Raw genomic sequence first — 22052 nt, 5'->3', positions numbered from 1 at the left:
CCAGATACTCATTGCACAAAATCGTAACCTGTCAATGCAGCATTTCAACAAATCTTGGCAAAGGAGCCTGGAACTAGCTGAATTCTCACATCATTTGCTTCCCCATAGCATAGGATGTTAGAAGGGCACACTCCTAAATATGGAATAGATGACAGAAATTCACCCACCTCGTTCCAGGACCATGCTAGTTGGTGACACAGCACAAAAAAAATAAATTAGGATTTACATACACAAAGGTGTGTAACTACTCCTATGTTTTACTTGATACAAGTCTAATTTTCTCATTTTGAACATGGTAGAGAATTTGTGAAACTGTACATTTTTACTGAATTTAGAGATTTTGATCTCTTTGGTCAGCTCCATGCTTTATACAGAACATGATCTATACAACTGACAACGCTGCATGAAGGAACTGATGCCGATTTGGAAATAAAGCACTTTGGTTTGTGGTTTAATGTTTACAATAGAGTCATTCCGCAGACACATCATAACAGTCTTTTCTAACATGCTTTAAAGAGTTAGACTCAGATACCACCCTTCCCTCGTTGTTTTAGAATATGACAAGTTGAGAATCTCAGTTTTTTTAAGCAGCATGCTGGGAAAGAGAACAAAAGGGAGATTTCAATGAAGGGCGAAAAGAAAGCAAATGCTTTGTTGTTGGTGGTGGTTTTTTTTGTTTGTTTTTTTTTTTTTAAAGCAACATGATATTATATCAACAGCATAATCAAAGTCTGGTTTATTTATAGGGTTGAAACAGCTTAGAATGCTGAGTTTTCTGAGTTTTGCTTAGTTGAGAACTCCTTGGGAACAGTTGCTATGCACAGGAAAAAAAAATCTCATGTCTACATAAACAGACATAGAAAAGCATCTCATAAGTATATGATGAAGAGGCTGCTAATTTTGCCCATACTGAATAAAACATTCCTCCATCTCCTTAAGCCTCCTGCTCACCCTGTTCCTATAAGCATTGAGAAACATGAAGGGTTGATCTACATATGGTAGTTCTTTCAAGCCAAGCTACATGATCTGTGACAGTTTCTTTGTTTTAAAAACCTAGATATACACCAGTAGAAACATCAAGGACTGGTTTACTTAATCTAAAAGTTAGGATCATTAAAAAGAACTATGCCAGGCAGCAGTTAATTGAGTCAGCAGTAAGGCTACTCTCTACAACAGTGGAACTTCCAAGTCACGAGATATTTATTAGCAGTTTATTTTGACATGCTGAAAGTCAGTTAAATTCTGACTCATACGTCACAAAACTCACGTGGAAACATCCTCTGTCTGAATAATGTGACTTCTGCCACTCAAGTATTCAAAGAAGTGCTGAAAACACATCAGATGTGACTTACTACTTAGTGGCCTACAGCAGGATAGCTGGCTGGCATAAATAACACTTTCACTCCTAAAAAGATTGCCAAGACAGAGCACTCATGACACAGTGCAATGCCAAGAAAAATTTAGCAAGTGTAGCCTTGAAAGCTGCCCAACAGCAGAAAAGAACTCTGCCCCAGAAGCAGCACATTTGTTTTATAATATTCAACTATTCTGTTAATACATCAGCATAGTCATTAAGTATTACTATGAAGGGCCACGTGCTGTGAATGAATTCAAAGACTTTTCAGGAATTTAAGTCCTGGAAACAGACATACAGTAGTGCTGCATAAAAGGTGTCAAAAAAAAAAAAAAAGCTTCTGAATGCAGATTTACTGTTTCATAAGTCAATGTTGTTCTGTGACGGAATTTCCTTCAGCCACATGACACAGCAGACAGAAGTCTTCTGTTTCTCCTTGTACTCAGATAATCCACCATAAACCACATCTCCTAACTCTACGCTGGTTTTGCTGCACTCGATTACTTCACAGCCTTCTCTACGTTCAGCAGCTACTACTCAAATTAAAAATCCTCACCACATACTGATATTCCCCAGGTAGCTGAATCCTGAGACTTGCTCCCAGAAATACCATGTGAGAACTTAAAAGCCAAATATAGCAACCTCTGCAATTTTCCATGTATACCAACACTACACATGACAACAAGATAGAAACTTCAGAGCAAAAAGGACTAGAATGAACATATTCTAATGTACACAACTGAATTTATATACAAAATCAGCACTAGTAGGTCGCCAAAGCTGTATAAAAAGGAAGGAAAAAAAATTAAAGGCAGCAGTCCATACAGTGAATATGGTGTATGTTTTATTCTATTTACAGTACATTTGTTATAAATATAATACATTTCTTGAAAATCTTGAGTAGATTTTTTTTAAAACAGATCAATTGTTTTAGTTACATAATAAAGCAAGTGACAATTTAAATGACAATCTCATGGTTGTGAAATAGTGCATTCTGTGCTGAGATGAATGAGAAAGAAATACTCAAACTGGTTGAAGAAATTATTTTTTAAACACCATAGGTGGGGCTTGTATGTAAACCTTGACAGGTCATCAGCTTTCATAAACATGAAAACTCAAAACAAAGTTTTATACTAAAGAATTGAGGAACAGATTGGAGATACCCTATTGAACTTCACAGTAAGGTTGGGATTTATCATGACTAATGGCTTTAGACAGGAAAAAGCCAGTGATGGTTTCTTCCTGAACCATATCCTAATACAGCCACAAATATTAAACACACCATGCTGGAAGTTGTAACAGCAGTCAAGCTGCGTTTTTGACAGGGCATAGGACATACAAATATGTTCAGATTTGGAGTTAAAGATTATTTTGTGTTATGAATATCTTAATTACCGGAGAAGAAATACATTATAAAAGGATAAACGAATTTTCAGTCCAACGTGCGTTGCATTGAGAAACAAATTGACAAGTAGTCTGAATATTTTGCTATTTTCTTTCCTACACAATCTCTAGTAACAAGTTAGATGTTTGAGGTGCTATTTCAAAAAACTGCAGCAAAATGTCAACCAGCAATATAAGAAAAGAATCCCATTTATTTTGTCTTTTAGTATGATTTTTCAGAAGTGGTCAGATATTATTAATAATAATCAGTGCAGGCATGGAGTTCTGCTGACTCGTTTCAAACAAAGTAACTTGGTCCGCTAGCTTGGCAAATACTCTGGGGGTTCCAAGATTATAGACACCTGTATGAACAAAGCAAGCTTTTAGCTGCAAGCTATAGACTTCCTGGCTTTTCAGTTGAAGCTTGTACTGTGTTTGCCCAAGCCACGTAAAAGATCCATGGATTTCTAGTGCTTCTGGGCTGAAAAAAAAGGTAACAGGAGTTATTTCTCCGCATTTCAGACATTAGCAGTTTACATGAACCCTTCAATTTGAAGCTTTCCCAAAACTTCCGAACGCAGTGTGTTCACAATCAGCCCCTTACAAATATGCTCATTTATGCTTTCTGAAAACTAACCGAAAAAAATTGGACAACTAAGTTCCTACTCTGGCAGTCTTTAGATGCTAGAGTGTGAACTGTTGGTCTTCTTCGGAATCTTAGAAGTTGCTGGGTCTTTTTCATTACTTGCCTATAATATTTTCCCTTAAATCACTGCATTCCTCAAATACTTCATTGTTTCACCCTCCCAACCTTATCATTAAGAGGTTATGATTTTTCTAGGAAGACAAGCCTAGATTTTGAAAGGCAATAGCAATCAAAGATACAGACAGAAGCGTGCTTAACATTTAACCAAGATGCTAAACACAGTTTCAAGATGTTTGTTTTCAGCATGTTTGTCCTCTTTCCCACCATGCATACCACGACATCACCTTAGGGATCCATTAAGATACTCAACGCCCACTCATCGGGTCCATTTAACTGAGTCCTCTTTACTTCTTTCCAAATACCTTTTTACTGCTCTGAGACTCACATGAACTTTTACAACTATTCTTCCTTTGGCTTAGATGGACCAGTTTCTTTAAAACACTTAATATATTCTTAATACATTAAGTTCTAAATATATTGCACACCATACACAAAACTTGATATATCTATTTGTAATTATAAATTCCAGTGTACTGCCAGCTTTTATAGAACCATGACATAACAATAGCCTAGGTAACAAGATACCAATTGTCAGTTTTTAAAAAGTATTGCATAAGGCATTCTTAAGGCCTGTCCCATGAACTAGAGACAGATCATGTCACATCAACAGAAATAGTTAACATGGATATACACAGGCACTGCAGTAATTTGGTGGTTACGGTGGAGGGAGGTGGTTTGGTATTTTGCTTTTTTTATTTTTTTTAAATAAGTGTCAAGGCATGTAACTGCAAAACCCAGTCAGACTGGGTCTTATAATGCTTTAAGAGAGCAACCACCTCATGAAAACAAAGAAGTTCAGTGAATAGGTTTCCAGTTTTAACCAATAAATTGAAGACTTTATCCTTCTAATCTTTGTTTCTGAACCCGTGTGTTAAGCTCTGGGTTTTTAATTTCTTGTTTACCACGTAAGACAGTCCATTGGCAAGAAGCAAGCATTCCCCATAAACAAGTCCTCAATGTCTCTCAATCCGTCATGTCATCTCCCTCCCTACCCCCTCCCCCAAGATCATTCAAATCAAGAGTCCCACAGGTTTATTTTGTGGTAAATCAAGGTAAATCAGGTAGCATTGTATCTAGGATTAGGGTTCACATGAATTTTACACAAGTTAAACTGTCTTTTATTAACAGAAATGAAAACTAACAGTACCTCAGTGCTACTGAATTTCATCTATCCCACTGAAATATCTAAAACTTTTAGAAACAATTCACAAAACGTTTCCCCAGTGTAGTATTCTTACATAGTACTCCAATTCTAGCTGAAAAGCCAGTCATAAGAATACATGTAAGCTGGTAAAATACTAGGGGAAATCTTAGAACCTTAGGTATTTTTATGACAACATTTTATACTAGATCACATTACAGCATAAACTATTCAAGTTTATACTTCAAAAGTTGTTTTCTACAAATGACTTGATATTTTAAAAATGAAAAAAGCAACCTGTTTAGTAATGGAAGTTTGCTAAAGCCAGTATTCTGCAAGTTTAAGAATGTTTCCACTTTTTTTCCAGAAAAGGTCTGCAAAGTTTAATTTAACTACTTGGCCCTCTCTTAGATACAGCCAAAAGCAAAACAAAAATTGGTGACTGAAGACAGACATTTGACTGTATGAAGCCTAGATCACCTTGCATTCTTCTACTGAAGCCACTATTATAAAGATCTTGTTCTAGATATTCAGTGTAGTTAAACTGCAAAACTTCCTAAAACTAGGAAGCAATCTCAGGAAATGTTTTGATTAACATCCATGCATTACCTTGTTGTTTTATGCCGCAAATCAATCATCACATCTACAACAGCCTGGGAACAATTGGAAAGTAGGAGAGTGACAGGTACCAGACAGAGGCTGCAAAGACAAATAGTTTCACAGCAATTAAAAAAAGTATAATTAAAGACTATCCAGAATAAGATTTAAGTAGTCAAAAGAAATTTCAGGTCATGCAAAATTAACATGTAGTTGTCTATTATACAACAGTCTGAGACAGTGTGCATAATACAATCACTTAGTGTCAGTAACTCTACTCAATGTAAAAAAAACTATCAAGCCAATTAAGCCAATTCTGTTCAGATCATTTTCATTTTAGGAGAGTCAAGCATTTTTGCAGGTTTCAACTAATTCACCCTAGTAGTCATCTATTTGACAGGTTAATTTTGAGATTCTTCCAGGAGCCCAAGCAATCTAGACCATTATCATCTTTATTTTTGACATAAGTCATAACAATGGCTGATCTTGACAAGTCATATACTGTAGACATAGCAATTCTTTTAATTTAAGAGTACTGTAGCTTTGCTGAGCTCCTCAGAGCAGTTATGCTGCTTCCTCCTTTGACACCCACCAAAATGCACACAAAGGCACCAGAGTATTTATTTTGTTTTCAGTAAGTTACCAGTTAACATTAAAACTGCAAACTGTGATGTTACAGCCTGTTTTTTCTACTCTAAACTTCCATTTTACTTATGTATTACCTAAGCAGCAAGTTTAGGAACTCAGCAAGATTTCATGCTGTTTTGTCTTCTGTACTATAATCCACATTGCATCTCTCAACAGGATTTACATCAAATTAACAATATTTCAACAGGTTCTGCAGAAAGCATTCCACTAACCTTTTTTGATGAAAAGAATGACTGAAAGACTCTGGGTAATGAAGACTCGTCTTGATAAGACTGGAAAGCTGCTCTGGTGTTGGTCTTGCAGGTCCTGGTGTACTTTCTGGTCGAAAAAACTTTAAGAGAGCCATTTCCGGTAACTCCTGAAACAAATTCAGAATGACATTTAAAACATTGGCATGAAACACCATGTAACACAGTAAATCCAGTCACAGAAGTTACAAGTTTTTATTATGAACTCTAATTCCAGGGACATGCCTACAGCTTAATTATTCCAATTTTTGTAATTAAGCATTCTAAGTAAGGAAATGATATGGTTATCAGTTACCTTCTTTTGAGAGAGATTTCACAGTTGACTGTGAAAAAACTATCTGTGCAAGTTTCACAAAAGCAGGCTAGTGTTGTGGTAATTTGATGCGTTTTGGTTTTGTTTTCTTTTTAAGAAAAAGGGACAGCATTTAGTTCCCTAATTCAGAAGCTGTAACTAGAAAAAAAACCATCACCTACCCTGGGAAGTTCACAACAGAAAAGCCAATAACCAAGTTTCCCAGAACAGATCCAAAGTAAAGCAAACAAGTTTATGGAAAACATGCTAGCAGTGACAGGAGGATTTGAAAACACAGAATATCTTAAGAATTGTATAGCAAGCTCTTATAGACACAGAAGTTGCCTTTCCTTGTCCCCAGCTGAAAGCCCAAGTAAAGCACCGTCATTACTTGGGATTCATCCTAACATTATAAGCAGAATCAATCTCTGAAGCAGAAGAAATCAGATGACAAAGATGCAACACCAAATGAGACAATCTGGCTACATTTGGTCAAGCATTACAGTAATGCTGAACTCTGATCAACATTTAATCTGTTTTGCAAGCAGGATTTATTGAGGCAGGGGCTACCTTCTTCACTGTCTTAAGAAACTATTCTACAAAAGTCCACCTTTAGAAAAAATAGATTTTACAGCAATAAATGTGACTACTTAAAGTGAGGAAAGATTTAAACACAAATAAGACAGTACACTGCGCAAAGTAATACTTTTCATTTAAGGATGGGGAATTATACCTTCTAAGTTGAACAGAAATACTAAAGGCAATAAAACCTGACTCAAACATACTCACGGGGCTCAGTGAAATCTGCAAGCATTCTGCAGTCTGTAAACATCAATGTTAGCCTCTGATTTCCCAGATAAGCCAGGTTTTTTTTGGTGTTATTTTTTTTTCCCCCTTTCTTCTTGGAAGTACAAGTAGCTTTCTTAAAATATATTTCATTGTTACTGTGTAGTCTCTCTCCCCCCAAATTACTTTAAGCCCTGAATGAATTTATTAGTTCCACCCTAGCCTTATATGTACCTATTTTGATGGAACTTGACAGCATGAAAAACACCAGCCTTTGAGAGTTCAAATTATAGTTTTTCATTTGAATGTATCTCAAATTATAACAACCTCTTTGACCATACACCAATATCCTACATACTGTAGTTTGCCCTAGAGTTAATTACCTGTTCCAAGTCCTCCCAATCAGAACTCCCGAGTATTTTTTTAAAACCCTACAAAAGACAAATACGAAGATTTATCTCTACAAATAGATAAAAACATCATGAAATGCAGCAGGAACATTTACTGGTGAAAGTGCAGTATACTAGTAATATTTCAAATCTCTATTTCTAACACTACACCTCTACTGAAGGACTGGAAGGTAGCAAGATTAACAGTTTACCATAACAGGGCTAAATTTTAATTCCAGTCACGCTCTAGGTGTCAGATTCAGCTAAAGACATTCATTTCATTCATTTCTTCATTCAGCTGCTCAAGTCTTTTTTTTTTTTTTTTTTTTTTTTTGCAAACTGTAACAAGGGCTGTATGATATTTAGCACGATTCTCTTACTTAATGCTTCAGGAGGGAATTAAACACTTACAAATGGTAACCAAGAAGATCTGCATGCAGATCATGGAGCTACCTAGAGATATCTAGTAAGAAATGCCAAGTTTAAAGATGCATTAAACTCCTTCCCTACCCTGGAGTTTCAGAAATTGAATCAAAACTACCAAAAAAAGAAACCCATACTCACTTGGGTACCTGTACCCTCCCCTTCAAGAATACGCACCAAACAGATAATAGCCTCAAGTCACACTTAAAGTAAAACAAGACCAAAAATTAAATGGGCGGTATTTTGTTGCTCAAATTCTAGAGCACCAACCCAAATGGAGTTTTGCCTTTTTAAAGTTCTGAGACCTAAAGTCAGCTTGTTGACCCATTATAGTTCTTTGTAAAGCCTCTGTGGGCCACAGTACACAGCAAGCACCATATGTTCCATACAAGAAGGCCACGACAACATTCAGCATGCTCCCTTTAAATAATAGTTTAGGCGCAATTTGAAGATCTCAACATTATAACAGTAGCAATACAGACAAGCTCAAACGGAGCGGATTTCATCATAGAAAGAGTTTGGAAGAATTGAACTTGACAGTTACAGCAGAACCTTTTTACCCCTGTCAAGTACTATAGCTGCATTTAAGTTGGACTTTAAGTTGGACTTTTTTTTAATGGAAACATTCAATAGATAGCAGCAACAGAACTGCACTGCTCCCACATGTGCCTTCCAATAGCTTCGAACTGTACAACTGGTACTAGAAAAGCTGTTTCTGTTAATAGAAACCTTTTTACTGTCCAAAGTCATCTACAAAGGTCAGCTTAAAACATACACTTATAGAAAAACACCAGCTTACTGTTCCAACTAGAATAATCTTCATAACTTTGCTATTTATTCTGTAATTATTAAAAAAAAGGACCATTAGAGTGAGGTTTTTTGCTTCTTTGAAACAAAGAAGTGTATTATCTCTAGTTACACTTCTGAAATTGTGTACTATTCACACCAGTTTTTGATTTCTCCTGAAACTGCACTAATAAACTAATTAAAGCTAGAAAACTCAAAGTTTACACACTGATCAACATAGCTTTTGCATTATATGATACGTGTAATAGATAGGTTTGCCCATAATAAATCCTTTAACTTTAAAAGGCACTTTTGAAGTACGAAGTCCTTCCTTTCCATCAGATGGGCAGAAACTATGGTATCCTTACATGCAACCATTTAATTTTTTCTTTTAAGGAGTTTTGGACAACTTAAAGTTTTCAAGTTCAGAGACAATCTTCCCAATGATTGGGTCAACGTGCTCTTAAAGATATTAGAAAAAAATAAAACCAGAGTACCATTTTTAAATTTCAGTTTTAAACTGATTTTCCTTACCACATGATTTGTCTATATTCACCCTAACTCCCGAGTTACATCGATATTAAGAAGCAGCGCTACCAAAAGCGATCATCTCTGAAGTTTCATCCATGCCCTGAGTATTTCATGGAGTTTCCTTTGGGCTAGCACTAGTCCGATCCACAGAACTGAAATAGCGGCCCAGAAGCACATCTTGCACAGTCCTGGGATGTACGCAGACTATTCCTCTCTGGAAGAAATCTATAAGCTTGTGCATTACAGGACCCCTCCACAATAAAAGGAGAGAGCCATACATGGGAACAGAATCACTTAAAGTATGCTTGATTTAAGGCACTCATACATACATAACCTCATGTAAACAAGTTAGAACTAAATCACGCTCATAAGCTAAGACATTCCACAAGTATGGGTGCTAGTAGTGTAAGATGATGATGAAATTCTAAAGTGCTAAGTCTCTACTAGGCTGCTCCTCATCTTTAGTCAGGGTCAAGTCTCTGTTAATCAAAATTACAGCAAACACCCCAGCCCGTAATGCTACTTCAACCCCACTATATTGACTGCACTGTACTTTTGCTTCAGAACCTTTCTGCTTGAATTGACTGGATTAGGAAAAAAAAATAGGAGAAAAAAATAGAAAGTAGTATTGAGCAACAGCCCTAGCTGAGAATGGACGTTTGAAGAAATCTGAAGTTACTCTATCCTTTAAGTTATGGTAGGGAGGTAAAGAACTCAAGTGGCAGAATAGCTGTATTTTAGATGCAGTCATATTTTGACCTTCATTTAATACAGCTGAATTTCTGAAAACAGACTTCAAAAGAGAAACAGACTCCCTAGCAGTATTGCTGTCAAAAAAGACATTATCTACAAGTACCAGTTAGTTTTTATTAGTGAGGTTCTTACTTTGCCTAGGCCACATACCATGTTGCACCTCTGAGTTTCTGATTCAGCAAAAAGCTGTATTTAGCAGTTTTTTTCTTACCTTTTGCAAAAGTTTTTTTTCCCCCCCCTCAAAGTACGTGTGATGGAAAGGACAGGTAGATAAACATTTTCTGCACTGTTCAGAGAGCTTTCTATACGACATATAAAAACATTCCTCTATATAAAACTACTTATATACTTATATATAAATATATAAAAAACAGTCCTCTATATAAAAACTTTCCTCTGGTTTAACAGAATCAGTATTCGTTAAACGTTCTGTCAGCATTGTGTTCCAATTCTGAAGTTCTAGAAGATGCAAGTAGCTCCTCACATCACCTGACATACCTACTGTGTCCAGCAACCTATGCTCAAAAACATTTAATCACCTACTCAATTTTGCAGATAAAAACATCGTAGTGTAAACAAAAAGTCTCTCTACAGTGACAGAAAACCAGTAAGCTTCAAAGATGTAGTTATCACTGCCTTGTTTATAATGACAAAAGTTTAACGTCTGTAATTATATATTGAACACACATGGGAATAGAGTAAAGCATGTGCATTTGAGCTTTCAAATAAAGTTCATATAGAATTTCACTTTTTCTCTTTTTTTATAGAGAAGGTATAGAGAAATTTTAGCCAGAAACATTTTAAGCGTTCCCTTAACCACATTATCCTGTATTTTGTGGAAACCATACTTTTTTTTAAATCAAATGTTTTGCCAAGTTATGTTGCTGTGCTACAGGAATAATCGCATCCTGTTGTCTGTTCCACAATGAACCAAATGGAAGTAACCTGTCCTTGCATTTCGGTCAGAAGACTTAACATTTTAGCTGAGAAACCTTAAGATGACTTATGTATCAGCACACGCAATTACCAATCTATTGAGAAACATGTCAATGAATACATATCCAGCGCTTCTCTAATGCGGACCTTTACTGAAGCTTTGTTTCTCTGACAAGTCATTCAAGTTTGAACAACTCCAAACACAACCCTTTAAGGCTAGCAAAGAATTATTCAGTCAGTAACTGACAAAGCAGAGGTCAGCAAGTACAGAGAAGTTAATCCCGCCCCCCTCCCAAGAGCGAGCTATCCAGATTTAATGCAATTATTTGAAGAATGCCATTAAGATTGGAATCACTTGGAGTTTACTTTAAAATAAATTAATAATACAAAACAAAGTGGGAGGGCGTACAGTTTTATTCACGTTTTCTAGAACTCTGTGAAATTGTTCTTTGTTGGGAGTTGCTGTATTGCCAGAAGCAACAGTTTCGTTGGTGGTTACAACACCATGAAGCAGAAGCAGTTCAAGTAAAAAGGAAAAAAAAACACTCAAAAAGCAACAAGCAGAAACACAGCAAGAAATGCAGGGAGTGGAGCAGATTCTTGCATCCTAGGTGACCACTGTTTGGAATCTGCATACATCTACTTTCCAGAACTGAGTAGCATTTACTGGTGGTAGAAAGCATGCATCTCCATCTCCCTCTGCTGTCTAGTCGACAGAAAACAGCTAAATGCTATACTGTCAGCCCAAGTCACTCAAACTGCCTAGTTTCCAACCCTGTTGATGACTTATACAAAATAAACACAGATTTACACAGAAACTATATGACTGTTGCAAATCCAGAAACTACGTACTGAAAACATAATGGCACAAGTACTATTTGACTTCGTGATTTCCTCAACCCCATTTCACTGCTTGTGTAACTTTAACTAAAGAGCAACATATTTTAAACAGAATATGCAAGCCTTAACTAACAGATGAAGTATATTATTTTCCCTGCATAGCCTCATTTAATCCTATTTTGGGGGATTTTTTGGTATTCTTTAATTCTTAACTTCATTCGCTCCACATATTTAACTGCTGCAAAGTCTGTGTTCATTTAACTTGTCACAGAGGACAATCAACTGATCAGAAGTAGCCAGCATGGGTTTATAAAAGGCAGGTCCTGCTTGATTAACCTGACCTCCTTCTGAGGCAAGATGACCTAATAAGCAGATAAGGACAAGACTGCGGATGTTACCTGGATTTTGGTAACACGTTTGACATTGTTTCCTATAGTTTCTCCGGAAGAACATGGTTGCTCATGGCTTGGACAGGTGTACAGTTCTTTGGGTGAAGAACTGGCCGAAGAGTCGCAGTGCATAGGATTTCAATCTGGCTGATGGCCAGTCATCAGTAGTGCTCTCCAGGGCTCAGTTTTAGGGACAGTTTTGCTTAACATTTTCATCAAAATTTTGGTGAGGGGATTGAGGGTACCCTCAGTAAGTTTCCAGATGATACCAAGTTAGGCAGGCCTGTTGATCTGCTTGAATGTAAGGGAAGCTTTGCAGAGGGTTCTCAATAGGCTAAATCAACGTGGATCCCAGTCATGACATTCAACAGGGCTTGGTGCTGGGTTCTGCACCCAGGTCATAACAACCCCAAGCAGTGGTACAGGCTTGGGAAAGAATGGCTAGTTGCCTGGCAAAAAAGGACCTGGGGGGCGCTTGTCAAGCTGAACATGAGCCAGCAGTGTGCCCAGCTGGCCAAGGCAGCCAAAGGCATCCTGACTCATACAAAAAAAAAAAAAAAGCATGGCCAGTAGGACCAGGGAAGTAATTGGACCCCTGCACAGGGCACCAACGAGACCACACTTCAAATACCGTTTGGTTTAGGGCCCCTCACTACAATAAGGGTGTTGACTTGCTCCAGTGTATGCAGAGAAGAGCACTGAAGCTGGTGAAGGGAGCAGAAAACAAGGCTTATAAGGAGCAACCACGGGAACCGGGGTTTAGTGTGGACAACAGCAGGCTGAGGGGAGACCTCATTCCTCTCCACAACTACCTTAAAGGAGGCTGTAATAAGGAGGGTGTCCATCTCTTTTCTCAAATAACAGCATGTGAGGAAACTGTCTCAAATTGCACAAGGGGAGGTTTATATTTCTTCGTGGACAGGGTGGTCTAGCTTTGGAACAGGCCACCCATAGGAGTAGTGGAGGTATTCAAGAGACATATGGACACCAAAGGACAGGGTAGGGATTCCGTACGTCAGGCTCACAGTTGGGCTTGATCATGAAGGTCTTTCCCAATCTTCGAACTCAGAGTTTGTCTTCTCTTCTCACAATATAAAATTGTATGTGAGCATACAAAGTCTCTCCTTCTGCCATCCTGAAATTACAGGCTCTTAAAGTCCAATTTCAACCTGAGCTTTGGTTACCATGAAGACAGAGGAGTTAAGCATTTATTAAAAACAAACCCCTATTCTTAAACTAGATTTCAATAGCATGACAGTACAGATAGATTTCTGCTCCTGCAGAACAGAATGGTTCAAAAGAAGCTCTGAGAATTTGTTCATTAAGAAGGTACATACAATCAATGTAGCATCTATTTGTAGTTGTAACAAAAATATTGATGAGAATACAGCCTCTAATCTTTAAGAGGGTAGCATGCATTCCTCAAAACAAGTTGTGATCATTTTTGTTTAGCTTGAAACAACTGAACTCAATGCAAACATCTAGTGTTCTGATACAGTCAACAAAAAATGAAAACCCCTATACCTAGCATGTCTAATATTTGATGATATGTTTATTTTAGGATGCAGATGCAATTCATTCCTACTTCTCTCCCCATCCATTTGCTAGAACAAGACCTCAATGAGATCAAGGAGCAAAGTCAACAGCATTTTCTCTTGGAACTTCAGATGTTTACAGTATGATCTACTGTTCTACATACAACTTTAAAATACAGGACAGAATATTAGAATGGGAAGTAGTCAGACTAATAAAGCATAATATTGTACACCATAACTTCAGTCCACACATGCAGAGGCTTCTGTTATTTTTGCAAGAGAAGCTTTTTCAGAAGTTTGGGTTTAGTTTTCTGATTCTTCAGTGAGAATGAACAGCAGCCGGTTTAGATCAAACTTATGTCCCTTCTGATCTATTTAAATTTCATAGCATAAAAGGACTAAATGGCAAAGTCTTACTGATGTAAAATACTTACAGGCTTATGAACCAAAGCCAAATGCACAGCTTCAGATATCCAAGTAATTCACTATTTGTGCTATAACAATCTCTATAGAAAGTCATATTTGTCTTAATGCTTTCTTACTGGAGAAGAGTAAGAGGGCTCACTAAAAGCTGTATATGTAATGCAATGTTGGTAAAAACAAAGAAACCAGCACCAAAGCAAGAAGGAACGGCATTGTACTGGTCAACAGAAAACTAAATAATTATGGTTTTTATTTTACACATTAGCCACTTTCATACACAAATTGTATCTGTCATACACATGTTTTTATGCAAACCTAACTCTCATAACTGTTACTGTTTGTGTACCAAGAGACAAATTTCTTGCAGATGTTATTTTCTTTGTATAACCACACAGGCTATAAAATTTGAAAATGAATTATTAGTTTATATATTCAAATAAATATTTCTATGTCTAACTAATTTCCCCAGAGTTTCTGCTTTTGTTTTTAAAATTTTACAATAAAGGCCTTCACTTAGAAGTTGTGTGTAGTAGAATTCACAAAGTTTTTATCCTGTTAACACTTCATTACTTAGTTTTACCTTTGACTTAATCCATTAATAAGCTGCTAGATGTAGTCTGAAATACCACAGAACAGTTTACAAAACAACATAGCTGTACCTCACTGAGGTCTTATATTAGATTTTACAAAAAGCACACAAAATGATTCCACTTCCATTTACAAGAAAATAGATCACATACAGTTTGAGAAAGAAGCAATTGCAAACGAAAGTTTCATAGTAGATTACCTGCTTCTGAGGAAACGAAAAAGCCTCCTTCCCAACTGTGTTAAGAGCAATATGATGCTGACCTTCCAAAATAAGCTGCTTATTGTCTTCCACAACATATGCCTACAAAATACAGAGCAGAGACCACAGACATTAGCAGACCAAAATATATATGTTAAGCTTTATAGTCAACATTCTCTCCTTAACTAGAAGATGTTTTGTCAAAAACCTAAATACTAACTTGACTTACATATTTATGTTTATGCTTTAAACTTTGCAAGCACAGACAACAACTGTGGTTCAGACTGCTAATTGCCACTACTTAAGATTTGCATTCTGGTAAATTGGGTCTTCCTCTTCAAAGCAGACGGGGTCACTCTTACAGATCTATGATAAAAGCAAGCATTATGAAAACTTAAAATGTATGTTTTGTTAAATTTTCTCTTTTAAAAAAAAAAAAAGCTGATAAGAACTGGGTGCATCTAGGACAGCATAAAACCATTTAAGTGATTTACTACAAGTATTAGGACTGTTTTGTTTACTTACCACTTTTTTAGTTCATTAGTCTGGTTTTAAAAAGTTACATCTGCAAGTTTTGTACAAGTATGCTGGAAAGTTCAGGATACCACATTATTTTCTACATGTTAAAACTCAGTCAAATTCCAGAGAGCTTACAACTATACGTACCTTCCACAGTACAACGACATTCAAGTCCACTTCACTGCATCTTTGTACCAATCTGACTGCCTCATCAAATGATTGTTTCACAGCCCTCTGAGATCCATGAGTATGAGATTGCACATGTGTTTTTTTTAATTCAGAGGATAAGCTTTGAAAAAGAAAGTCTGCACAAGGACTAGCTGAACTTATTATCTGGAAGATGAAAGAAAGTGCTCTCAGGAAAAGATGCAAGCTGTTACACGTTTCTCTAACAGAACTTATCATTGTAGTATTTCAGTTCCATGCTCAAACAACCTCTTGTAAATATGTAGCATACGTCATTTTGGTTACAATACTTGCTCTTTTTACAGACATCAACACTACATAGTGAAGCTTCCAAAGCAACATACGGGAACAGAGCTACAGATCACTGGTCTAAAATCATAAGTACTGAACTTAGAAATAAGGTCTTTGATTATTACCAGACAGCCTACCAAGATATAATCAAGTGTGGAGGAGAGAGCTGGAGTGTCTCCTCTGAACTAACATATACGCAAATCACTATTGCTTTATTAATAGTGATTAGTATTTTGACTAATTATTAGGTTAATAATAAGATTCTTCCAGTTAATTACCCTAACTGCTAGTTAGGAACGTACATGTTACTAGCAAAAATTAGAGATTGCATAGCATGTTCCACCTGTTTTACAGGTACAGAAGTACTGTGCTGTTTGTCAAGTTTGGAAAAGCTTAGCATAAGCTATGACAAATATCAAAAGCTTGTTAAGGAAATGATGGTTAAGACAGACATCAATGATGCCTGGACAAACATGATAAATAAGACTACCTCCATTTAAAAAAAAGTGTTAGACATTTGAGAATACTCTCTTGCAGAGATGCTTATTTTTTTCATCAGCAGAATACTTATATCCAAGGAGAAAAACTGCTTTTTGAAGTAACTGTCTAGAAGGGAAAGAACCCTTCCCACAGGCCAAGTGGAGAATATTTTCTTACAAGAAAGCGCAAGTTTATGAAGCCTATCCAGATTTTCAGTCATAAATTGAGTATATGTCTATACATCTATTAGAGAAATGGCATTGAGTAGCTTTTCTTTGGCTTTTAAAAGCCAGGTGCATACATGGAAAATACAATCTCAACATAAAACAAGCAACCTAGTACTAACATCCAACTAACCAAATTCACTATCCTAGTGTAATTTCTGATCCAATACAGTGTCTTATTTTCTCAGGTTTTGGAAAAATATTCCATGTACCAAGATCATTTTTAAACTGATTCTTCTTCAGACATTTGTATGCTTAAACAGAGTAATAGGATGGGGTAGCCTGTAATTTTAACCATCTTTCAAGAAATCAGAGAAATAGACTCCCTGAATTGATTGCAAGCTAAATTACTGGTTTTGAAATTTCAGTACCTACATTCATTAGAGGTTTCCACTGTTTACAATAATCTGGAGTTAGAATTTTTAACTTATCTTTGTGAAAAGATAAAAAAAAAAAAGCAATAGGATAAGTAAAAAAGGATTTCACTAGGCTACTCGCAAAGACAAAATATGCAGTTGTACCAGTTAACTTACCTGCTCATTTCCAAAGACAATATCGGCAAATGTGTAGTTTTCTAAGGGATAAAAAGAGAAGGCGTTATTTCAGCATCACAGAGTCAACTGCAGTATACAACATCCCAACTGTATTCCCCTTCAGAAGTGTATTCCCCTTCAGAAGTGTTACCTCATTCAAAAGAGAACCTACCTTCTGAGTTTTTGCATCTTACTGCTTTAAAGCACAGCTTTGCTTTCTCTCTGCTAGCAAGTTTAGTATCTGAAAGAAAAAATTGCAAGATTTTTTCCCCTCAGCATAATCACATAGGATCACACATTAGCCATAAGTCAGCCTTTGAACTTCACAAATAAAACCACACTGACACTTACATAGCATGTCTGAACAAGCAGAAAGTAAAGATGACCTTCTGCTAACCCATTCCACTTACTTGTTTATCACAAAACAAGCTTTACTATGTAAAGCAGATAAAGAGAAAGAAGGAACAGAAGGTAAAATCACATCCTTCAATACTAATGCAAGAGGAAGATTTGTCTAGATTTACTTTAAATATATAAAGCATAGGCATGCATGTAAAGATAGCACATCAGATACAGTAATAGATGTCTATTTTCTTGGGTTGCCTTTTCAAAAATTATTAGGTTATATTAGCTCAGGCAGGATACACAGCACTAGCAATTCCGGTATATTTCTAATAACTGAATAGAGCATTTGTGAAATATTCTGTTGATTACACTGATATAAACAAACAAAAAATGCCATGAGACATTTTTCTTGTAAGGCAAGTTATCAACCAACTTAAACATGGATTTCTCCACAAAACTTAAAATAATTTACCTGTAAATTAAGACCATTTTTTTAAGACCATTTTTTAATTAATGAAAGTTAAAAAACATTTCACTTGAAAGGAACACAAAAACACCTATAGCTGGGTTAATCTGAAATGCAAGTTCAATTTCTTAGAAGCTTAATTTTCTCATCAGGCAGAAGCTGGACTTGCTATCCTTTTGGTACTAAGGATACACACCTTTGTCTTCAGAGATGTTAACAGATTTTTGAAGCTTCCAGTGTTTGCTATTACTCGAAACTTGAACTATATGAAATTCTTTAACACCAGCCTCACTCTAAGAAAGAGACAAAAATAATGTCAAATAAGACCAGTCATACTTGTAATGTTCTTCATTGCACAGTAAGCATTCATCACAAAGTGGTATTGTTGAAATCTTCATTTTACTCCTCATTCACACCATCTGCAATACAGTACTAAGGAGACAAGAACAGACTGAAGACCCACTGTAATATAAAACAGTCCCAGCTCCCAGGAACTTCAAATTCCAGTAAGCAAAGCTATAAGAAGATGAAAAAAATCCTATGGAAAAACTCCCATGAGGTGGCATTTTAGAATAACATGACTATAATAAAACCTAGACTTGTTTAAACTCCAGTGCAGACCACTGTCCAGAAGGGGACTTAATTTCTAAGATTACTTCAAGATTCTTAGAAAAAACAAACCCCAGAAATTCAACAACTCTTAAAATTACGTGTATATATACACATGATGGAAAGTAGCTTTTGGGATCGTCTTCTCTATTGGAAAGAATGAAATGACAGTGGAAAGTTAACTTTTACACAATATCATCTGTAAACTGACTGAGTGCTTTGTACACTTCCTCCTCCTCAAAGAACGCTGGCAATATTCACCTTAATATCTGAAGAACTACACACTTAACATGAAATGACAAATCAGCTCCAAAGTTCTTTGTGATTCCACTACCATTTAAGTGTCCAGGAATTCTAATAAGCAGAGGATTTGATTTCCTGGCCTTGTTGTTGAAAAAATGAGAGCAGCTTTAACATTTGCTTTGCTAAGCCAACAGACATATCTGCATTTGGATTGTGCTTCCAAAAATGTGAGAGTTTATTAATGAATGCGGACACAGAGACTTCCTTCAGATTATCACTAATTCTGTCGGGGGTGTAGCACAGAGAAGGAACACAGGTTGTCTCATTCAGGAAGTCGCAAGCATTAGGAACATCCATGAATTTGGAATAAGTCTTCCAAAAGGAACTTGAAGACGAATTCAAAATCACATACATTTAACGTAGAGGTGGTTCTAGCAGATATCCACAGCTAGTTTTGAGTCATAACTTACTTACTGTTCGTACTTTCTTTCCAACATTAATTGAAAAGTCTAAATATGCAAGGCTTACTTAATATTTCCAGTCAGAGTGCTAGTATAAAAGCTCTCAATTAAATATTGGTTCTACTGGAGATGTTTACATGTCTGCTGAGCTTAAGAGTAGTACTGTCATTAAAAGAAAAAGAACTTACAGTATTGATATTTTCTACATCCACAAACACCAACATGTTGTCCCCTCTGCCTTCATCATCTTCAAGTGCATTACTTCTGCAGACAGTAGCTCGAATATGTAGAGATCGACTAGTACAAATAACTGCAGTGTGCCTTAATACTCTATGACTAGAAATGGAAGAAAAAACATTTTGAAGAACCAGGACTGCCATCCATAGCTTCTCAACAAGTCTAGCTTTTACATTTCTCTTCAATATCAAGCTATTAAACAATTTATTCCCTTCAACAACCAAAAAGGCATTTTTCTTTTCAACATATCATTTTGATAGGATGCTAAACAACCATGCTGCAATGGGTAGGCACTGTTCAAACAGTTTCTTATCCAGTTCAAAATACCAGAAAAAAGTTCAGAAGTTACCATGACAAAAAAAAATACTTTGTTAATATTTCTTATAAGACAAGTGGCATAATGAAAGCAAACAGGCATTTATTGGCAGAGGGATGCAATTTAACATCACCACATGCTTTGGAAATACAGTTTTTCAGCAAGTAAACCATAAAAGGCCCACTAGTGGATCACACCTCCTGCACAAACACTTACTGAAACACCACCACATTCAACAAATTCCCATGAACTGGGAATTAAAGGGTACATTTACATGAGTTGTAGTTTGATTTTCAAGAACATGCTGTTGATCTGCTCTTGACAGTCTTCAACTTACTTTGCTTTGGTTTACAGGATGAAAGAGTCTCAGAAGCCAAGCTCACTTGCTCTTTCTCAGAACTAGCCTGAAAAACAACGTCAGCTTGTGGCTGGAGCTTAAGTCCATGGGACTAGAGCTCACCTAAGGTACCATCATCCTTAATATCTACCATATGGAGGCAACTCCTCAGCCCTGATGCTACAGATGCATTCCTCCTAGCCTGCACTGCTACTTAATGAAGGCTGAGATGCACTTCTCCAGACAAATCAATGTAGCACATATCTCCTTGATGAAATTCTCCCCCACAAAATAACATTTATCAAGTCCACAAACAGATTTCTTACTGGACTGAAAACTAAATCTAGATAAAGCCTATTAAAACTTTCTGCTCTAGCTTTGAACTTTAACAGTTGTAAAATAATGTTGTAAGCACAGTACTTATAAAATAGTGAAAGACAGCTTGTAGGGGCAGGAGGTGAAGAGAATAGACAGTCTTCATAGTGAAGCTTTAGTAAACCAATAAATTCAGAAATGCCTTCCTAAAGGCTGATACCTTCACTTTCTGAGCAAAGGCATATCTACCCCAGAATCTTTGAAAAACAGGTTTCTCAAAATAAGTTCTCCTGAGCCGCCTTAGCTTAGGAAACATGTGGGACTTTAAAATAAGCAATAGTAAAATTAAAGTTAAAAATGCTATTGTTAGTCTCTAGTATCAAACTCAACTGTTCATCGTCCCAGGAATGCTCCAAAGAAGAGCTATACAACAGCATGCAAGTCAAACTTGGTATTTAGCCCCTTGTATCATAATACAAGCACTAGCCACATTTTAATTAGGAAAAAAAAATCTTTGGTTTAAAGCAGACTTTTTCTGTAAAGTACAGAAAAAAAGTCATGAAGCTTTTCTTCTATCTCACAGAGTGATGTGCTCCCAGAAACCCAAACTACGAACAGCGTCTGTATTAAACAGTTCCATTAACTTTCCCTCTGTTAAGAAATATTGGCACTCTGATGGAAAAAGTATAGGCTATATAGTTTCACATGAAAATTGCATCATACAGTAAAATTACTGCTTAGAACAGCCAATAATAGGCCACATATATCTTCACGGCAATTCAGAGAACTTCAGTAGGTTTTAAATTTATGCTTATGGTGTTTATTATTAACAGCCTAGTAAGTAGGAGAAAAAGGTAGATAGCTTACCACATTTTTGAGTGTCTTTTAACACTTTCGTAGTAAAATAAAAAGTTTATTTCATGAACACCTTCTTCATCCGGTCCTCGTAACCACATTGGCAGCTGCACTGATGCCCCAGGAAGAAGCACTGAGTCAGGAAGTGGGACATGTATTACCTCAGGCTGACCTCCAGTGCCAACCCCAAAGTCTGCAGAAGAAGCTGAAGATAGCAGTGCTGTACGCACAGAGGTAGGATCTGTCACAACAGTCTTGTAAGCACTACAGTTTTCAGAAGCTGAAGGACTTAGTGGCGTTAGAACTGCAGTATTTCCACCAAAAGTAAAAAACTCTGGATGTTTGGACACAACCTTCAGCGCAGTAAGAGGACACTTGCTTACATTCACGAATTCCACATATGCTTTTCTGATTTCTCCACAGAGAAGCCCTGTAGGAAAGTTTATAAAGAACACCTGTATTGGAGAGAACAGGAGGAGAAAAAACTGAACACTGAGTAAAGTTATGAATGATCTTAAAAAAATCTAATATTTAAACTACAGAGTGCTGTCATCAGCCAGATAAGAGTACTTCAATAGCACTAGGAAGAAAAGCTACCACTTCTATTAACCAACCAACTTGTAGTATT

General features: G+C 36.5%; 1 protein-coding gene across 2 annotated transcripts in view; it reads right to left on the bottom strand.

Moving 5' to 3' along the window:
- Nucleotides 1–2176: 2176 nt before the first annotated feature.
- The window catches only part of TRAPPC8 (trafficking protein particle complex 8), a 48328-nt gene continuing 28452 nt past the window's right edge, over nucleotides 2177–22052 (bottom strand). The window contains exons 20-30 of one of the 2 annotated variants that reach the window (XM_032181358.1): nucleotides 21437–21879; nucleotides 19553–19700; nucleotides 18248–18344; nucleotides 17413–17481; nucleotides 17241–17281; nucleotides 15674–15859; nucleotides 15008–15109; nucleotides 7599–7646; nucleotides 6102–6247; nucleotides 5254–5343; nucleotides 2177–3218 (exon numbers count right to left, since the gene is read on the bottom strand). In XM_032181358.1, coding sequence (XP_032037249.1) covers nucleotides 2984–3218; nucleotides 5254–5343; nucleotides 6102–6247; nucleotides 7599–7646; nucleotides 15008–15109; nucleotides 15674–15859; nucleotides 17241–17281; nucleotides 17413–17481; nucleotides 18248–18344; nucleotides 19553–19700; nucleotides 21437–21879 — 1605 coding nt within the window. In that variant the 3' untranslated portion in view covers nucleotides 2177–2983. The remainder of the gene's footprint in view (nucleotides 3219–5253; nucleotides 5344–6101; nucleotides 6248–7598; nucleotides 7647–15007; nucleotides 15110–15673; nucleotides 15860–17240; nucleotides 17282–17412; nucleotides 17482–18247; nucleotides 18345–19552; nucleotides 19701–21436; nucleotides 21880–22052) is intronic. The other variant, XM_032181359.1, reaches the window with a different exon arrangement.

The sequence above is a fragment of the Aythya fuligula genome, chromosome 2 (assembly GCF_009819795.1).
Source record: "Aythya fuligula isolate bAytFul2 chromosome 2, bAytFul2.pri, whole genome shotgun sequence".
NCBI lineage: Eukaryota > Metazoa > Chordata > Aves > Anseriformes > Anatidae > Aythya > Aythya fuligula.
This window is presented reverse-complemented; position numbering and strand designations above follow the sequence as displayed.